Genomic DNA, 21,695 nt, shown 5'->3' on the forward strand with positions numbered 1-21,695 from the left:
GTTACAACTAATCCTGCTACCTGTAGTTCCACGCATGATTCAGATACTACTCACGTCTCTGCTACTTCTAGGCAACATTCTACTGCATATGTCAGTGTTCATCCAACTCCTTGGGTGATGTTTAACGCTTACTGCTTTACTTAATAAAAATCTCAGGGGCATATTCAATTAGCTTTTGGATTTGCGGTAACGCGCCGGAACAGCCGCGAAACGTAATACACGTTACCGCAAAAACGTGGATTTTCGTTCGCAGCCCATAGGGTTGCGAACGAAAATCCGCGTTAATGCGGTACTGTAATACCCGCAAGAACGCGCACCGTGAATCCGAAAGCTAATTGAATATGCCCCACAATGTTTCCAGTACCACCTGCTATGTTGAGTCATCTCTACTCTCGGATCAGCTAAGTTCTATATACTACTCTGTTTGGACTGTAATCTGTACCAGTGATTCACATTTATCTGCTGTGTGGTTCTCTACTGGATCCTAGTGTTCTTGTTTATCATCACTGCGCTGAACTGTATATCATCTTATCTCATGCTGTGTCACTCACCAGACTGTGAGTGCTTCTTCCCGTATGTTTAGGAACCGTGGCCATCCACCATCCTGAGGGTCTGCGCATGTGCAGCCCTTTCAAACCTTCAGTACATGTTCCTTTTAGTTAATTGGCTGATCAGGCAACACTCCCTATTTAAAGCACCTGCTGTCTATACCTCGTTGCCTGATCTTGGAGTCTCATTCCCCATGAGCCTCTGAAGGTGTTCCTGTGTTTCCTCGTGTATTCAGCCCAGCTGATTCCTGTGGTTCCCAGACCACTTAAACTCCCCTGTGGTTTCCAGACCACTTCAACTCTCCTGTGGTTTCCAGACCACTTCAACTCTCCTGTGTTTCATCGAGACTACTCCAGCTGATTCCTATCCGCTGCCTCCGTGCACTACAGTTATCAGCTCACTTCAACTCTCCCGTGTTTCATCGTGACTACTCCAGCTGATTCCTATCCGCTGCCTCCGTGCACTACAGTTACCAGCTCACTTCAACTCTCCTGTGTTTCATCGTGACTGCTCTAGCTGATTCCTATCCGCTGCCTCCGTGCACTACAGTTTCCAGCTCACTTCAACTCTCCCGTGTTTCATCGTGACTGCTCTAGCTGATTCCTATCCGCTGCCTCCGTGCACTACAGTTATCAGCTCACTTCAACTCTCCTGTGTTTCATCGAGACTACTCCAGCTGATTCCTATCCGCTGCCTCCGTGCACTACAGTTATCAGCTCACTTCAACTCTCCTGTGTTTCATCAAGACTGCACCAGCTGATTCCTATCCGCTGTCTCCGTGCTCAACAGTTCCAGCTTACCTCAACTCTCTCGTGTTTCATCGTGACTGCACCTGCTGATTCCTATCCGCTACCTCCGTGTATCTGCAGTGTCCTGCTTATCGCTACCCTCCAGTACTCCTCGTGTCTGCAGCCAGCTGATCCACTCCGTGCTTCTACAGTGTGCCTGCATGTGTCAACTCGCCTGTCTGCATTGGATCAACGCTTCGCTGCTGTCTTCTCTGCCATACCACTTCTACTCTTCAGTGATCTCCAGGTGACCAGTCCTATATACTACTGCTTCCTGAGTATTGTTTCCATCGTTGCTAGTCTACCTACCTGTGCGCTGCACCTACTTGGATACCGCTTCCATTTCCCTGGGACTTCGCATCCTGCCGGCCTCCTGCCGCTCAGGTATCCCTGCACTCCTTTCTGACAGCCTGCTCTTCTGAACCACGGTATGCATACTTATCATTGACTGTGCTCGTGTATTGCATACCTTGCTGGACTGAGTTGTTCTTCTCTGGAGTTGCCTATCCACTGAGACTATTGCCATCATTTGACTGTGTTACCTTGTAGTCTGGATAGTTCCTGTGACTTTGTATATTTGTGCAGTGCTGCTCAGTTATTAATACTTTGTGCATATCATCGTGGGATCAAGTTCAGTGTGCCCGTGTATACTCTGCATTACATTTATCTCCCCGTGCTCCTCCTCACATATATATTTCAGTGGTACAACTTGCTAGAGGCAGACCACTGATTCCTGTTCCCTGTGTCACCTGTTTCCAGTATCCTTCCACATAGCAGTGGTACAACTTGCTAACGCAGACCACTGACTTCCGGATACCTCCACCTGGATTCCGTTCCCTCACCTAGACAGCGGTACAACTTGCTAATGCAGACCGCTGACTCTCATCACCTCCTCGTTACTTCTGGACATTCCTCCTCACTATAGCAGTGGTACAACTTGCTATCCGCAGACCACTGACTACCCTCACGTTTCCTTTGTCCATTCAGTTCCTCGTGTACTATTACCTATATATATTACCAGTGCTGCTAGTCATAGACTTTCCACGAGCATTCTCTACCATCTGCTGTCTCCTGTTCCGTGATCACCCCACTACCAGAGTACCATATTACCACCTATATTGCTCTGGTAAGTCCATCACCTGGTGATCCCTGGGTAAAGACTCCTAGTGCCCGTGACATGCTGACTATGAAGTGGCATATGTGAATTGTGTTTGCATTACTACTAATTGCTGTATATTCACTCTGCCAATATATATATATATATATATATATATATATATATATATATTGTAAATATAGAAAGAGGGATGATGGCGCCAGATCTAGTAGTGCTAACTGGTACAAATCGTCCAGACAGTCAGTATTACTGTATACAGAAATATAAATACAAAGTGTTCATCATGTCAGGCTGGTATAAACAGTATAAACCAATGTTCATAATTCCTGATCATATGCCGAAATGCAGACAGAAGAAAGCAGAAAACAACGTTTCAGATGTATCCGTGACAATCAGTAGCAAGTGATAGGTGGCAACGTACCAAAAAGATATAAATAAACAGCTTATCTGTATCAGAGGTGCTTGGAAATGAGCTCCAGTCAGCTTCAAGAGGTCAGGAACAGACGTGTAGATATCTTATGTAGGTATATGGTAACTGGAACATCAGCCACAGCACAGTCACTGCTCACAAACTCCACTCATACGGTGTATTAAGAGAGGAAAAAGCCATATAGTGTAGTACTTATGTGCAATAATTTATTCAGCATGTATCATAATAAAATACACTCACAATATATATAAGGTTTAAAAGCTTATCTGTAAATCCTGTGGACATAGGATACTACTACACGATATAGATCACTGGGATGTATAAGAAGTAAACACCAATGGGCTCCACACAGAAGTTCTCAATGGGGTAACTTTTCAGGGATCAGGTAGACAGTCCAGCCTTATGTGTACCAGGAATAATGTATGTAGAACAGCCTCAACGCGTTTCGTCGTATAGACTTCGTCAGGAGGAGTATTTTAAAACAGCACTTATTGCTGTCTTAAATAGCGATGGCGGGCGCCATTTTGCGCATGCGCAGTACAGCGCGATTTTCGCGCATGCGCAGAACCCACTTCCGGTTCAGCGCTAACACTATCTGTATGAAAGGGATGTGTGTTGCCTGTTACAAACAGGTTTTGAGCCTTATAGGACTCAGAAGTAGTGGGGGCATAGAATGTTAAAGGTTAGTGCCCCAGAGACTGTATGGGCTAAATAGAACTGTTGTAATTGCTGGCGGTGGCCATCTTGGAATGGGGCAAGATATATAACAGTGGAGTGCTAGTATAGTATCACAGATCAGCATGTGATACTAAAATGAATAGCGGTGGCCATATTGAGTCAGGGCTATGGAGTGAGCTATAATAGAGAACTCCTGGTGTATAGCCCATAGTATATACATATAAATGTGGAAAATAAAAAATATCAAAAGTTCAGTACGGCTAGGAAATATTCCTCTGAGTACTAGACATAACATGCTTACAAATCTTAAAAAATTGATGTTCTGCAGAATATCTTGTAACCAGACAGGCATAGCTGTGTGGTAATGTAAAATTAAATATACATAAGGTAAACACAATATTTTCAGGCAGAACATATAATCAGTAGAAACACATACATAAAATCAGCTGTTTATACCAGCCTGACATGATGAACACTTTGTATTTATATTTCTGTATACAGTAATACTGACTGTCTGGACGATTTGTACCAGTTAGCACTACTAGATCTGGCGCCATCATCCCTCTTTCTATATTTACAATACTTATTTCTTGATCGGAGTACCATCCGAAAATTAAGAGGGAGGCTGCCTACTCTTATGAAGAATAGTGTACACCAAGTTTGGTGATCTATATTATTAACTCTCCTATTTCGAGTTTGAGCGCCAGTATTTATTATATCTAATAATACATACATATCTATCTTGGTACAAATAATAAATAGGCTGCATCACTCAAATAGTGAGATAGTTCCCCACTTACTATCACAAGATGTGGAGAAATTCTGACAGAATTAACCAGAGAACAGACCGCTGCCAGAAGGTCTTTAGTGATAATAGGTTTGCTCTAGATTCTAATACAGATCTGGACAACCTCTTTTGGGATGTGGAGAAACTCCTAACTAAAGAAACGAGACTATGGTGGGATATCAAGGGGCTTGAACAATATGTCCAAACAGATCGGATCCCCAGAGGCCTACGTATCAATAAGAATCCCACATTTGGGCTAGACAACCCTGAGTTTATTAAAGAATGGGACCACATCCTACATGATTGTTCTATTAAATTGATTAAAATTATCATACAAGAAAAAAAGAATTTGTTTCACAAAATAGAGGAGAGCCTTGTTGATAAGGATAAACTATTGGAACCATTTAAACATCAAGAAGACTACACCATTAACGAACAAGTTCTTAATAAGAAACTTGATAGAATAGAATCGGATATTATTAAGGTTAAGGAAAAGAAATTTTCAAGAGACAAACAAGATTATGAAAGCAATAACATCAAACAGTGGAGTAAGAATAATTCACGATACACGTCCAAAAATTATGCTGACCCAGAGCATACTAACAAATGGCATACTACACATAGAAAGAAGGCATTCACAACATCACGACGTAGTTCACCCTCCAGACTACCTCATCTTGAGAATCTACCTATCAGGAATAGATTTAAAGCCCTAGAACAAACAGACGCTAGTGATAGCGATGATTTTTTGTCCCCCCTACATATACCCTACGAAAGAGGGTCCCACCAAAAACCCATAAGGGAAAATATTCAACTTGCCTCACCCATGAAGCGCAGATACACAGAAGGAGAGGCAAGAGAGGGGGCAATAAAGAAACAAAGAAGAAACCCGATATAATCCATAATGATCTCCTAAAAGCTAATGGCATTTTTAATCTGTCCAAGCACACTATAGACAGATCAGAATTTAATATATTGAGTAAAGGACTTACTTTTGCCCCAACCCAGAAATTGAACAAATTCCAAACGTTTATCGATATAAATAAATATACTAGAAAACTTACTTTGAAACGTCACTTTGCCAGAAAAGAAACATCGGTCATATCCAACTATGAGAACATCTCCAAATCAGGTCTTAAACCTACATCTAAATTCTACCCTCTTGAATCCCGTAGTAGCCATATAGATCTATTTCATGAACTGATGGTTAAGGATCTCTGTCAAAATAATCATCATTATAAGAATGGTAACAATTTGTCTAAAACAGAAATTACTGCTATCAAAAAATTACAAGAAAACAACTCTATAGTTATAAAACAAGCAGACAAAGGAGGGGGCATAGTGCTCCTAAACAAAATAGATTATATAGAAGAAACGCTTAGACTCCTGAAAGACACTAAGTCATATATGGAACTCACTACAGATCCAACAACTGATTTCATTTCAGCTTTAAGAACTATTCTTACTAAAGCGTTACATAACAACACCATAACCAAACAGGAATATCAATACTTACTGGTCTCAAATCCAACTATCCCCATCTTCTACCACCTCCCTAAGATACATAAGAACCTAGAGAAACCACCAGGGAGGCCAATCGTGGCGGGTATAGACTCCCTTACTGCACATACTTCAGAGTATGTAGATATATTTCTCAAAAAATATGTCATCCAACTAGACTCATACCTCAAAGATACTACAAGTGTCTTGAATTTATTCAAGGACTTCAAATGGAACCCAAAGTATCGGTGGCTCACTATAGACGTACAATCTCTGTATACATGTATAGAACACGAAACTGGTATAAGAGCATGCAAAAAATTTTTAGACGCAGACCCAACTCTGACTCTTGAACATAAGAACCTTATTTGTGATCTTATACTGTTCACTTTAACACATAACTACTTAAAATTTTTAAATACATATTACATCCAGACCTGCGGGACTGCGATGGGCACTATTTTCGCGCCGAGTTTCGCGAATTTAGTTATGGGATGTTGGGAGACAGAATCAGTTTTGAGTTCTAACCCCTTTTCTAACAACATCAAAATATATAAAAGATACATTGATGATATTTTAATAGTATGGGAAGGTGATGAGTTGTCAATCAACAATTTTTTATCATATATTAGTATAAATGAGTATAATCTCAAGTTTACTGCAAACCACCACATAAAGCATATCGAGTTTCTGGATTTGGTATTATCATGTACAGATACCAAAGTAGAAACTAAGAATTACATTAAAACTGTAGATACCAACAGTTATCTTCACTACAAAAGCGGGCATGTAAAAAGGTGGAAAGACAATATTCCCTACTCACAATTCCACAGGATCAAAAGAAATTGCAGTAACGAACTTCAATGCCAAGAACAACTCTCTATATATGCTGACAGATTTAGAAACCGAGGGTACCCAGATTCACTTATTAACAAGGCTAACGCTAAAATCTCACAGGTAGAAAGAACCGAGCTACTAAAATATAAGAACAAGAACGATAAGATTGACAAAATCCCATTTATTACGAATTACAATGGTGAAGAAAAAAGAATCCAAACCTGTATTACCAAACATTGGGGCATCCTCAAAATGGATCCTGTATTAAAAGACATTCTACCAGAAAAACCAGACATCATCTTCAGAAAAAATAAAAACCTCAAAGATATCCTAGCGCCCAGTATGTTAAGAGAAAATCAAGCCACCAATACAACAACCTTTCCTGCTCCCACAGAGTTTCACAAATGCAACCATTGTAATGTTTGTCAATTTGCACACAAAGACCGAAAGATTTTCTATAACCATGACAATAGTAAGAAATTTAATATTAAAAATTATATAAATTGCGTCACAACATCCGTGATATACCTATTGGAATGTACTTGTGGTTTGAAATATATAGGCAAAACAAAACGGCCTCTCAAACTTAGAATACAAGAGCATATACGCAATATAAAAAACAAAGTACAAAGCCATTCAGTATCCAGACATTTTCTCACAAAACATAACTCAGATCCACGATTCATCTCATTCAAAGCTATCGAACATGTCCAATTGGGACCACGTGGTGGAGACATTCAAGGCAAACTTTCTAAATGGGAAATGTTCTGGATTTTCCAGTTAAACACACTGAGCCCCTCTGGGCTAAATGAAGGTTATGAGATAGCACCTTTTTTATAATTTTATTAGACTTATACTATATAAGTTCTTAATCTATTGTCTTGATATATTTATTAACGACTGATATTTTTATACATTTTATGAATTATCACACTGAAATATTTGTGATTGCTTCATATTATATGCCTGTATGCCTATAGACCATTGTTAATTATTTTTACCATACACCTTTTTATATATATATATATATATATATATATTTATTTATTTTCATTTTATCAGCTGATTTTATGTATGTGTTTCTACTGATTATATGTTCTGCCTGAAAATATTGTGTTTACCTTATGTATATTTAATTTTACATTACCACACAGCTATGCCTGTCTGGTTACAAGATATTCTGCAGAACATCAATTTTTTAAGATTTGTAAGCATGTTATGTCTAGTACTCAGAGGAATATTTCCTAGCCGTACTGAACTTTTGATATTTTTTATTTTCCACATTTATATGTATATACTATGGGCTATACACCAGGAGTTCTCTATTATAGCTCACTCCATAGCCCTGACTCAATATGGCCACCGCTATTCATTTTAGTATCACATGCTGATCTGTGATACTATACTAGCACTCCACTGTTATATATCTTGCCCCATTCCAAGATGGCCACCGCCAGCAATTACAACAGTTCTATTTAGCCCATACAGTCTCTGGGGCACTAACCTTTAACATTCTATGCCCCCACTACTTCTGAGTCCTATAAGGCTCAAAACCTGTTTGTAACAGGCAACACACATCACTTTCATACAGATAGTGTTAGCGCTGAACCGGAAGTGGGTTCTGCGCATGCGCAAAATGGCGCCCGCCATCGCTATTTAAGACAGCAATAAGTGCTGTTTTAAAATACTCCTCCTGACGAAGTCTATACGACGAAACACGTTGAGGCTGTTCTACATACATTATTCCTGGTACACATAAGGCTGGACTGTCTACCTGATCCCTGAAAAGTTACCCCATTGAGAACTTCTGTGTGGAGCCCATTGGTGTTTACTTCTTATACATCCCAGTGATCTATATCGTGTAGCAGTATCCTATGTCCACAGGATTTACAGATAAGCTTTTAAACCTTATATATATTGTGAGTGTATTTTATTATGATACATGCTGAATAAATTATTGCACATAAGTACTACACTATATGGCTTTTTACTCTCTTAATACACCGTATGAGTGGAGTTTGTGAGCAGTGACTGTGCTGTGGCTGATGTTCCAGTTACCATATACCTACATAAGATATCTACACGTCTGTTCCTGACCTCTTGAAGCTGACTGGAGCTCATTTCCAAGCACCTCTGATACAGATAAGCTGTTTATTTATATCTTTTTGGTACGTTGCCACCTATCACTTGCTACTGATTGTCACGGATACATCTGAAACGTTGTTTTCTGCTTTCTTCTGTCTGCATTTCGGCATATGATCAGGAATTATGAACATTGGTTTATACTGTTTATACCAGCCTGACATGATGAACACTTTGTATTTATATTTCTGTATACAGTAATACTGACTGTCTGGACGATTTGTACCAGTTAGCACTACTAGATCTGGCGCCATCATCCCTCTTTCTATATTTACAATACTTATTTCTTGATCGGAGTACCATCCGAAAATTAAGAGGGAGGCTGCCTACTCTTATGAAGAATAGTGTACACCAAGTTTGGTGATCTATATTATTAACTCTCCTATTTCGAGTTTGAGCGCCAGTATTTATTATATCTAATATATATATATATATATATATATATATATATATATATATATATATTCCTGTTGTACCAACATTCAATATACTATGTTGCAGCACTACTACTTTATCCTGTGTTATTATTGATGCTTGTAAGCCATGAACTTATCCTGTAATATCAGTGAATTCTGCCTCCACCATCCTCGATAGTGAGGCAGGGGATCTGCAAAAAACCTCAAAGCCGTGACACGGACATGTTAAACCATAAGGTTTTCCTGTATATTACTGAAGTTGTTATATGTCCACAAATTGACCCTTAAAAGACATTTCGCCAGGAGAGACATGGCTTATATTAAGAACTTTGAATTATCATCCAAATCAGGACTAAAATTAACATCTAAATTCTACCCATTGAAGTCAAAAAGTAACCATTTGCATATTTTTCAGGATCTAGTTATCCAGGATTTATGTCATTCTGAAAGCAACAATAAAATAGATGGAAATCTAACTAAACATGAGAAACAGGCATTAAAGGAATTACAGTCCAACAGCAATATTGTTATTAAACAAGCTGACAAGGGGGGAGGTACAGTGATTCTTAACCGCCCAGACTATACGGCAGAAGCCAATAGACTCCTGGGGGATCGTTCTTCATATTTACAACTAGAGACAGATCCTACCCAAGATTATAATTCTATATTGCGTGAATTACTATCCAAAGGTCTTCACGCTAATATTTTAACTAAGGAAGAATTCCAATTTTTGTATACATCCTGCCCTATTATCCCTATTTTTTATTATCTCCCCAAAATACATAAGGATCTGGCTAAACCATCGGGGATCAGGTATTGAATCTCTAACATCAAATTCATCAAAAAATGTAGACTTCTTTCTCAGTAAATATGTTATCACTCTGGATCTATATGTAAAGGATACGAATAGTATTTTACAGATACTACAAGATTTCACATGGGAGAGCACTTTTCATTGGGCAACCATTGACGTCCAATCCCTATATACTTCCATACAGCATGAGAAAGGAATCAGCTCGTGCAGAGAATTTTTGGATAGGGATACATCTATTACAGTTGAACACAAAGATTTCATATGTGATCTTATCCATTTTATCCTATCTCATAATTATTTTAGCTTTTTGGATTAATTTTACCTTCAAATATGTGGCACGACCATGGGCACGACCTATGCGCCCAGTTTTGCCAATTTGCACATGTGTAGTTGGGAAGCTAAATATATATACCAACCTAATGCTTATCCAGACAAAATTAAACTGTACAAACGCTATATAGATAATATATTGCTAGTCTGGAATGGAACTCTGGAAGAATTTCATGAATTCCTAGATTATATTGGCAATAACGAGTATAATCTTAAATTTACTGCAAACATCAATAACATACAGGTTGAATATCTGGACCTAATTCTAATGTCTAATGATACCAAAATAATCACTAAAAATTTTCTGAAACAGGGGGATACGAACAGCTATCTACACTATAGAAGTTGTCATCAGAGAATGTGGAAAAATAATATCCCCTTCTCACAGTTCAATAGAATCAAAAGCAGTTGCAGTCAGGATACTGACTTTGAGGAACAACTTAGTGTGTATTTGGATCGATTTAAAGAAAGTGGGTATCCAAATCAATTACTCAATGAGGCCACTAGGAAAATTAAAAACAGGGATCGTATGGAAACTTTGAAGTATACAGTGAGACAAAATAAGAGTGAAATGATGCCTTTCATCACAGAATATAATAGTGGGGAGAACCATATTAGGTCCACACTAAACAAACACTGGGGAATTCTACAAAGGGATCTGATACTATCTAAGATTCTCCCTGAGAAACCAATGTTAATATTCAGAAAAAAACGGAGCTTGAAGGAGTTATTAGCTCCAAGTTTACTTGTGACTAATACTACAGTTCAGAAACCATCTATTTTCCTGCCAGATAATAAAGGTTCCTTGAGGTACAATCACTGTAATATTTGCAAGTACATGAATCCAGCAAAAACCTACTTCTACAATCATGATAATAGTAAGAAATGTAACATCAAACATTGCATGGACTCTTTAACAACTTTAGTAATATACATGCTGGAATGTTCCTGCAAGTTAAAATATATAGACAAAACCAAGAGCCCTCTTAAATTACGGATTCAGGAACACATCCGTAATATTAAAAATAGAATGGAAAGTCACTCTGTCTCCAGACATTTTGTACAGAAACATAATGGTAAATGTCTTACATTTATGGCCTTGGAAAACGTCTCATTAAACTCAAGGGGGGGAGATCTACAACGTAGATTTCCCAACGCCTAATGTTCAGGATTTTCCAACTGGGTACCTTGACCCTGCAGGCTTAAATGAGAATTATGAGATAGCCCCCTTTTTATAGATGTTACTAGATTTTTAGACCCTTAGTTTTCTGGGTACCTCATTAGCTCTCATATATGGACTTTCATGTTTTATCTATGTTTTATCTATGAGTTTCTTACCAAAAAGCCATGGTTTATGTACTCAGTGTACATAGTTCGGTATATTGTTATAATACGATTATTGATATCTGTGACATCACTAGTTGCCTACAATACATTGATTTATTGTTACATATCAATGTACCCCCCTTTTTCAATGCAATAAAACTTTAAAATGTTTTTGCACTATTACTTTAGCACCTTCATTGCACATAAATATTATTGTTCATAATTTGTAGATGTTGTTCAACTGTATTAGCTTTGTTCTTGTAGCATAATCGCTGGTGTATAGCTTTATTTATGCATCACTAGCGATCAGTTTACTTATATTGCACAAGTGCACTTTTACTGTATAGTGCTTACTACTGTCACTCTTGATAAAGTTGTTTGTTTGTTCTTTACGCATGCGCAGAGTGGCATCCTCCCCCTCCCCTCCTGCTAGCTCACCCTCCTTCTCTTCCTTCACTCCAGTATCTGCAGATGAAGTCCATACCCTTCTCTCTTCCTCTCCCCCCTCCACCTGCACAAAGGACCCAATCCCTTCCCACCTCCTCCGCTCCCTCTCTCTTGAAGCCTGCTCCCACCTTGCACACCTCCTCAACCTATCCCTCTCCTTTGGAATCTTCCCCTCCTCTTTTAAACATGCTCTTGTCTCCCCCATACTCAAGAAACCATCCCTTGATCCTGCCTCTCTCTCTAATTACCGCCCTATTTCGCTTCTTTATTTTGCCTCCAAACTCCTTGAACGGATTGTCTACAACCATCTCACCTCCTTTCTCTCTTCTCACTCATTCCTTGACCCGCTCCAATCTGGTTTTCGAACCCTCCACTCCACTGAAACTGCCCTCACTAAGGTCACTAATGACCTTATTCTCGCTAAATCCAATAGACACTATTCCATTCTTATCCTTCCTGACCTCTCTGCTGCCTTCGGTACCGTTGACCATGCACTCCTTTTGCAAACTCTCAAATCTATAGGCCTTTGTAACACTGTCCTCTCCTGGTTTTCCTCTTACCTCACCAACCGCTCCTTCTCAGTCTCTACTCATGATTCTACATCACCCACTCTTTCCCTATCTGTTGGCGTTCCTCAAGGCTCTGTTCTTGGGCCCCTGCTTTTCTCCCTCTACACCTCTTCCCTTGGTGTCCTCATCCGCTCCTTTGGCCTCCAGTACCACCTCTATGCTGATGATACCCACATTTATCTTTCATCCCCTGACCTCTCCCCTTCCCTTCTGTCTCGTGTCTCCTCCTGTCTCTCGGCCATCTCATCTTGGATGTCCCAACGCTTCCTTAAACTAAATATTTCCAAGACCGAGCTTATAGTCTTCCCCCCTTCCAGGACTCTCCCACCTCCCCCCCTCTCTATTTCTGTTAATAACACTACCCTCGTTTCTGTCTCCCAAGTCCGATGCCTTGGGGTCATCCTTGATTCCTTCCTCTCATTCAAGCCTCACATTCTGTCCCTCTCAAAATCCTGCTACTTCCACCTTCTGAATATATCTAAGATACGTCCCTTTCTCACATCGAAAGCTACGAAAACCCTTGTTCACTCGCTTGTTATCTCTCGCCTTGACTACTGTAACCTCCTTCTCTCTGGCCTACCTGATTCTCGCCTTGACCCTCTTAAGTCTATTGTCAATGCTGCTGCCCGCCTCATTTTTCTCTCCCGCCGCTCTGTCTCTGCAGTCAACCTCCAACAGTCACTACATTGGCTCCCCATACCTAACAGAATTAAATTTAAACTCCTCACCCTCACCTTTAAAGCTCTTAGTCAATCTTCCCCTCCCTACATCTCCAATCTCATCTCTACCTACACTCCTACCCGCCCCCTCCGCTCTGCCTGTGACCGCCGCCTCACTACTTCACTGATTACCTCCTCTCACTCTCGTATTCAGGACTTTGCCCAGGCTGCTCCCCTGCTGTGGAACGATCATCCACGTTCCATCAGGTTAGCTTCTATTCTCAAAGGCTTCAAGCGTGTCCTCAAGACTCATTTCTTTATTCAAATCTATCAGTCCTCCTCCTAATTTCCATGTCCTGGCTCTCTCCCCCAGTTAGTACCACCCTATTTGTGTCTCCCTCCTATCACTCCTTTAGGATGTAAGCTCTCTTGAGCAGGGCCCTCTTTCCTTGTGTGCTCCTTCTACTATTCCATCACCCTCTGAACCTCTTGGCCTGCTTCGCTAGCCCTGTTTTCCCTGTTTTTTAAGCTTCGGCCTACTTCTTGCTGATTTCTACCATCCCTTTCACTATCTGTCCCAGAAATAATCTGATTTGATTTACCCTGTACTGCGACTTTTGAATCACCCTGTATATATATATATATATATATATATATATATATATATATATATATATATGTATGTGTATGTATGTATGTATATGTGTGTGTGGGTGTGTATATATGTAAATATATATATGTAAATATATATATATATATATATATATATATACACACACTGTATTTCCCCATGTATATGACTCTCCTCTGTATAAGACGCTCCAATAAATCATGTGAAATAATTGAGGATAAAAACAAAAACAATTATGCTCAATTTTTTCACAGAGTGATTGTGCAGCGGGTACAGAGAGGAGAGACGGAGTTCTAACCCTATTGCTAATTCTGCCTTACCCTGTCAGATGCTTCCTCTGTCCGGTAAAGTCTTCTTTCTTCTGTCCATTTTAATCCTGATGCTGGAAAGTCGCTTACTGTCCTCTTCTCGATGACCGGATGTCCAATCAGGACTTTGACAAAGTCCTGATTGGAAAAAATGCCAAATGCAGAAACCGGAAGTGTGCGTTCCAACTGCGGTTCACGCACCACATCCGGTCATCGCGAAGAGGGCGGTAAGCGAATTTCCAGCATCAGGATAAGAACGGACAGAAGAAAGAAGACTTTACCGGACAGAGGAAGCATCTGACAGGGTAAGCGCTACTACCACTGTATAAGACGCACCCAGTTTTTAGAAAAAGGGGAAAAAGGTGCGTCTTATACATGGGGACATACGGTATATATATATATATATATATATATATATATATATATATATTAAAATAGAGCACACATGTACCCTCAGCCAGCACATAAGGCTGTTTCTTTTTGTACCCTACTTTTTGGCTTCCTTACTACTAAGAAACAGGCAATGTAAGCTTAATGTGTTACCTGTGGCCCTGTGTTTTCTCCGTCCTGTTTCTTTAGTATCCTCAAGGATTGTTATCTGTTTGAATGTTTTAAATCAAGCCATGCTGCATACCCTGTGTGCAGTGACTACAGCTGAATTTTTGTTCCACAAGTGGGTTCATATACCTCATTTACAAAGCTCCTGAACTTAAAGATCAGTATTCTAACCCAGCCCTCTCAAACAAAAATGGAATTTACTTTCTTTGATTCTCTTTATAGTGATTCTGATGTTGTACTGTGAACAAAGTGGATTCACTGTCTATGTACCAGGTTAATCCATGACTGAATAGCGATGTGTTCTTATCAGTTTTACAGGTGCATGTTAAAGGAGCCTTAACCACTGTCCTGCACTATCTGGGTCAGTTGTTCCTCACCACAGGCTCAATAACTACCCCAAATAGTACACATTTATACATATTTCTCCTATCACTCCACTTTGCAATTGCTCAATTTTACCTGCTCTCTTTTTTTTTTCTCTTTTCTTACTCACTTTCTGCAACTGCTATCCTAACGCCTCTAATATATTTAACCTTATCCACATATCATTCTCAACTACCTCCACTCCCCTTTTACTGTGCACCATATAATGTGAGATCTGTAGTAACAAACTCGCTTCCATCCACAGCCTAGTAGTACAATTTTACACTTAGAGAAACCGTGTGGCACAGACAGAGACAATAATACAGGAGACCCAGTATAGAGGTCTTCCAATGATGCAGTGCAAGCCAGCAGGTGGAACTCCCATCCAAGAGGCCAAGCAGGCAGACAGAGAGGATGGTTTGTATGGAGGAATAGAGTATAGCTAGCAGCAGACAGTGAGAGTGGTCAGATACCAGGCACTAGGTCAGGCAGGTGGGAGACAGTAAGAGTGCTCAGATTTCAAACACTAAGGGCTAGATTTACTAAGCTGCGGGTTTGAAAAAGTGGGGATGTTGCTTATAGCAACCAATCAGATTCTAGCTTTCATTTATTTAGTACCTTCTACAACATGATAGCTAGAATCTGATTGCTTGCTATAGGCAACATCCCCACCACTTTTTCAAACCCGCAGTTTAGTAAATCTAGTCCTAAGTCTACAATAAATTCAAGATAGGAAATCTAGTAAGAACCAGAAAATTCAGTATAGAGCAGATATAACCAGTTCCATGCTACAGAACTTCCTGGTTTAAAAAGGAACAGGCAGCCAATGGGAGAGGAGCAGCCAAAACGAGCCCCCTGCACAGCACAAGTGCAATAATGTCATCTCCTGCACATTCAATCCAACAGCCTTACAGACATCCTGGAAACCAGGAGGTCATGTCGGGGGCTCCATGGAGTGCACTTGCATTCACTTATCCTAACATTCTATTTCTCTCCTCCCCTTTGCCTCCGATCTAATTGAGCAGCTTGTCTACAATCTTCTATCTCACTTTCTCTCCCTCACTCCCTTCTCAATTCTCTTCAATCAGGCTTTTGTTCACAATATAAACATAATATTGACCCACGGCGCTATGAATCAAAATGTTTATTAACGGAAATACAGTAGGGCTATATGGCAAGGATGAATGCTAATAGATATAATAACAACAGGAGGCACTTTAAAAATAACCAGAAGGGTTTATTGAATATCCTATAACTCAACGGTAATGTTGGGATGAAGCTATAAAATAAAAAATGGTAAATTAAAATAAAAAATAAAAAATAAATAAAAAGTTAAAAAATGAAAAAATAAATAAAAATAAAAATAAAAATATGTATAAGGTCAAAATGGATGAAAAAATGAAAATTCAAAATAACCATATAAACAAATCCAAAGTATGTAAGACGAGGAGGGAAAATAACGTTCTAACCTCTGGCAGAATGGTCAGAAAAAAACAGCAGTCATGTATACTACTGAAAAACACAGTTCCAGCGATAAATATAAAAGATGAAGATTACCTCTGTAAAGATCTTATAGGAGGTTCAATAACAGTGTCAGAGTTTGTAAAGCCCTCCAAAGCTATGACGGTGCACCGCCGACTGTAGCTGGATTTCAGTGAGCTCACCTTCTCTTCCTGTTTGTTGGAACGCAAGCCTGCGTTCCAAACGCCGCACTTCCGGTATCGGACAGCCTGGATATGCCTCAGCGCTGTGTGATAAGTAGATAAATAAGACAGGAGTAAAACCTGTTTTAGTAAAGATTAATAAAAACTAGTAGCCAACGCGTTTCACCCCTCCATCGGGGGCTTCTTCAGGGATAAAAATATAATGTGTGGATTTTTATCACACAGCGCTAAGGCATATCCAGGCTGTCCGATACCGGAAGTGCGGCGTTTGGAACGCAGGCTTGCGTTCCAACATACAGGAAGAGAAGGTGAGCTCACTGAAATCCAGCTACAGTCGGCGGTGCACCGTCTCCGCAAGGAGAGAGCCCCCGTTCATAGCTTTGGAGTGCTTTACGGACTCTGACACTGTTATTGAACCTCCTATAAGATCTTTACAGAGGTAATCTTCATCTTTTATATTTATCGCTGGAACTGTGTTTTTCAGTAGTATACATGACTGCTGTTTTTTTCTGACCATTCTGCCAGAGGTTAGAACGTTATTTTCCCTCCTCGTCTTACATACTTTGGATTTGTTTATATGGTTATTTTGAATTTTCATTTTTTCATCCATTTTGACCTTATACATATTTTTATTTTTATTTTTATTTATTTTTTCATTTTTTAACTTTTCATTTATTTTTTATTTTAATTTACCATTTTTTATTTTATAGCTTCATCCCAACATTACCGTTGAGTTATAGGATATTCAATAAACCCTTCTGGTTATTTTTAAAGTGCCTCCTGTTGTTATTATATCTATAAGCATTCATCCTTGCCATATAGCCCTACTGTATTTCCGTTAATAAACATTTTGATTCATAGCGCCGTGGGTCAATATTATGTTTACATTGATCTATATTGGGAAGTTTGGAATTCGTTCCACACAGACCCACTTTGGCAGCTTTACATATCTTTAGAGCAGCGCTGTTATCCCTACACTTTTTCTGTATTTTGTTCACAATATTCTACTGAGACTGCCCTCACACAAGTGATCAATGATCTACTTATAGTAAAGTCTAAAGGCCATTTCTCCATACACATTGTCCTGGACTTACCAGCGTTCTTTTGGCAATGTTGATCACTGTTGATCAACTTCTTCTTCTCACTCTAACTGTTGGAGCCCCACAAGGTTCCTCTGCTTGCTTCTCTTGCTGTACGCCTCTTCTCTTGGTGAACTAATTTGCCCTTTAAGGTTTCAGTACCACATCTGTGCTGACAACACCAAAATCTACCTCTCCTCTCCTAACTTCTCTTATTCACTACAATCTTGTGTACCAACTATCTCTCTGCTATCTCCCCATCTATGTTCAAAAGCTGTTCAAAAGAGATCTTTTCATCCTCCTCACTGCTAAAACTACAATTTCCTCAGGTTCTTATGCCTGCTGCTTTAGTGTCACTCTTGACCATACTTGCCTACTTTTACAGGAATCTGTCCGGGAGGGGGTCCGTCGAGGGGCGTGGCCACAAGCGGGCCGTCGTTAGGCTCCACCCCCTGTCGATCAATTTACCCAGTTTAGCCAATCGAAAGAGGGGGCGGGGCCACAATGACACGTTTAGCCCCGCCCCCGCCATCTTCAACAGCGTGGACACCTGGATCCGGGATTTTTGCCTTCTCTCTCGGGAGTCCGGGAGAACTCACAAAAATTCGGGAGTCTCCCGGAGTCCAGTCTCACTCACAGTCTGTTTGTCTCCAGTTATTTTTTACCCAATGTGAAACAAAAACTTGTATCCATCTGCATTCACTTGTAGTGAAATCTGAAAAATCATGCCTTGAAATGAGCAGTTGGTAGGGGCCACTGCGTATTTAGGCTACAACAAGCTAAATAACTTCTTTTAGTTTGGGTTAAACAAAATGTGTTTGGTACAGAGCAAATTGAGTGTATCTTGTGGGTATAAAGGTACAAGGCCTCCTTACTGGTAATCAAAGTCTATATAATTGTGATAGACTCCTGGACATGCACATTTTATTTTTGTGATTTTTTTATGTTTTTTGTGTGCTTCCCCTGCTAAGTAAACCAAAGTTGCTAGACTGTAACAAAGTTTGTGGGTGTTTCCTGCTAACTAACATTTTTTGTTACCCAAGTAATTTCCTGATGTGACAAAATGTTAATTTGTACTTGTTACATGCGGTGGTAGTCATTTCATCAGCACTCACAATGCCGACAGAGTTTGCAACGACTACTAAAAAACATTGATTATTATAAAAGCGATAATCTCTAAATATCGAAACATTGAAAATGTGTAGCTAATTAAACTTTTTTTAAATCAAATAATTTTTATTGTAAAGTTTAGACAACAGACATAATATAATGAAATTAAACAAATTTAAAAAAAAAAAAACACAAGATAAAGCCGTACCGCATAAATAGCGGGTATTCAATAGCTATAGCCATGTTGCATAGACTAATGAGAGGAAGGGTGAAAGGATAACTTTATGCCTATCCATATTTTGTAACAAAGTCCTAATGGGAAAGAGTTAAAGGGTGTCTGATTAAGCGTAGACATATATATATATATATATATATATATATATATATATATAGAGAGAGAGAGAGAGAGAGAGAGAGATAGATATATGTATATATATATATATATATGTATAATACATATATATATATATATATATATATATATATATATATATACATTGTATATATACATTTATTGAGGACATTTATAAAACTTGCCGTCAGCTCCCACTATGAAGGAGCGGTTGGAACGGGATTATATTTTAATAAAGTGGGTGTTCGGGAGCTACGGCTGTAAAGAGGAGGAGGATGACAATTCAGAGAAATTGAGTTTAAATAAGGTCTAGCTCAGACCTGGTTCAGACCTGTGTAGTTTTTATTTTGAGGAATACCTGGGAAACCATATTTTTTCATATTTGTGTCTTGCATGTCTTTCCGTATACCTATACCTTTCATGATTCATGGTGTCATTCACAAGAGGTTAAAATTTTTGTAAATCAGGGGCATCCGTTGCCATCCACATGCGGGCTATAATAACCTTGGCTAGGGTTGTGAGGGTAAAGATAGTTTGACAACGAGTTTTAGAGAAACTATCATCCAAGGAAATACCAAATAAACATATCTTTGGTGTAAGAGGAGGAACCCTCTGCACCGTATTGCAAATACATACCCATACCTTGGTCCAGAAATCATTTACTTTTAGGCATTGCCATAGCAAGTGCCAGAAGTTGCAAACCGTTGACCCACACTTTGGACATTCAGAGTCATGTTTTCTCCCAATTTCAACCAGTGAACATGGAGTATGATAGACCCTATGTAATATGTATAAATTAATTTGTTGATAGCGAATACATGACGTGGCTGTTTTCAAACTTATTAGGATATGGGACCATTTTTCCTCTGACATTAAGTTCCAATTTTATTTTAAGGGGTAGTAGACTATCAGATGCGTAATGATAATTTAGTTCTGTATACACAGTGGAGATAATTCTAGGCCTATCTATATTTTGTGACGAAGTTCTAATGAGTGAAATTTGAAGTGTGGGAGGAAAGCCAGCATATTGCGATTGAATAGCATGTCTGAGCTGTAAGTAACGGTAAAATGTAGAGTGTGGTAAACCAAAGTCTTGCCTGAATTGAGTAAAAGATTTAAATACCCCACATTGATAGAGATGACCTATTGCTGACACCCCATATTTGTTTAAAAATATATTATCACTTAGTTTATTCAGTTCCAGTAACATAGTATTGTGCCAAATCGTAGTGTCTGGATCCAGGCCCTCTCTTACCATTAACCTGTGAGCCATATTCCATACTCTAATTGCCTGAGACATAATAGTAGGGTCAGACCTCATCTTAGATGTTTCTTACCGATCTTTAAAGAAGAAAATTTCCCCTCTTATTTGTGAAATCCCATCAAATACAACGTCTTTGGTGCACAGTTCAGGAGTGACCGGGCCTAAGGTTGGAGATGGTCCTGGTCCTGGTCCAGGTCCTGGACCAGGTTTACTCTCAGATCCCCTTCCTGGAATAAATAAGCAAAGTACAGTTGTCAAAGGAGACGTTCAATTAAAAAGTGCAAACCAAATGTATAACCTGTCCCCATTTAATGTATGTAAATGGTAGGCACTGCTAAAATAAATCTCCGCCCATTATTTACTTCTCAATGGATGTAAACAGTAACATGTTGGGGATTTTTTAATCAAGTTAAGCAATGAATTTCAAGCTTTTTACAATAGCCACCATGTGCTTTTAAAGTAGACCACTAAGGCAATACATATTTCGAAACCAGTATTTTGTACATTTCTGGCAGGACTAGATTTGATTTAATAATATTTGCATTTTATAAAGCTTTGTTTTGAAAATATCTGTATATAGTGTATACAACACCAATACAAAAATGTTTGGTAGTTTGTGTAACATGAGTTTGGTATCATTTCATACTTAATTTACTTAATCATTTCATACATCATTTCTCGGAATCCCGGAAGAGTAGGCAACCCTCCTAAAAAATGGCGAAATTCACGGCATTGAATATTAGGAGGTGGGGCTTAATCTAGTCATTAAGCCCCGTCCACACTATTCAAAGGGGTGAATTTAGGCATTTTAAAGTACCTGTCATGTGACCTGTCCTCCCAGAGGACAGAGTTACAAGGTCGGCAACTATATATAATTTTCAGTTGACGCTCTAGCAAGGAGAATGGTTACACACACTGAGGGTGAAGTAGAGATGGTTGCAAAATGGTTGTATATTACACTACAAAACTTCACACAC

The 21,695-nt window shown here is 39.2% G+C and overlaps 2 protein-coding genes across 3 annotated transcripts in view; both read right to left on the minus strand.

The window, feature by feature from the left end:
• Window positions 1–21,695, minus strand: part of SLC12A4 (solute carrier family 12 member 4) — a 1,264,335-nt gene that overhangs the window by 881,772 nt on the left and 360,868 nt on the right. The window lies entirely within an intron of this gene.
• Window positions 1–21,695, minus strand: part of MMP2 (matrix metallopeptidase 2) — a 210,872-nt gene that overhangs the window by 117,677 nt on the left and 71,500 nt on the right. Inside the window, exon 9 of the mRNA XM_075188829.1 lies at window positions 20,792–20,945. Coding sequence (XP_075044930.1) covers window positions 20,792–20,945 — 154 coding nt within the window. The remainder of the gene's footprint in view (window positions 1–20,791; window positions 20,946–21,695) is intronic.

This window comes from Mixophyes fleayi, chromosome 10 (assembly GCF_038048845.1).
Source record: "Mixophyes fleayi isolate aMixFle1 chromosome 10, aMixFle1.hap1, whole genome shotgun sequence".
NCBI classification, from domain to species: domain Eukaryota; kingdom Metazoa; phylum Chordata; class Amphibia; order Anura; family Limnodynastidae; genus Mixophyes; species Mixophyes fleayi.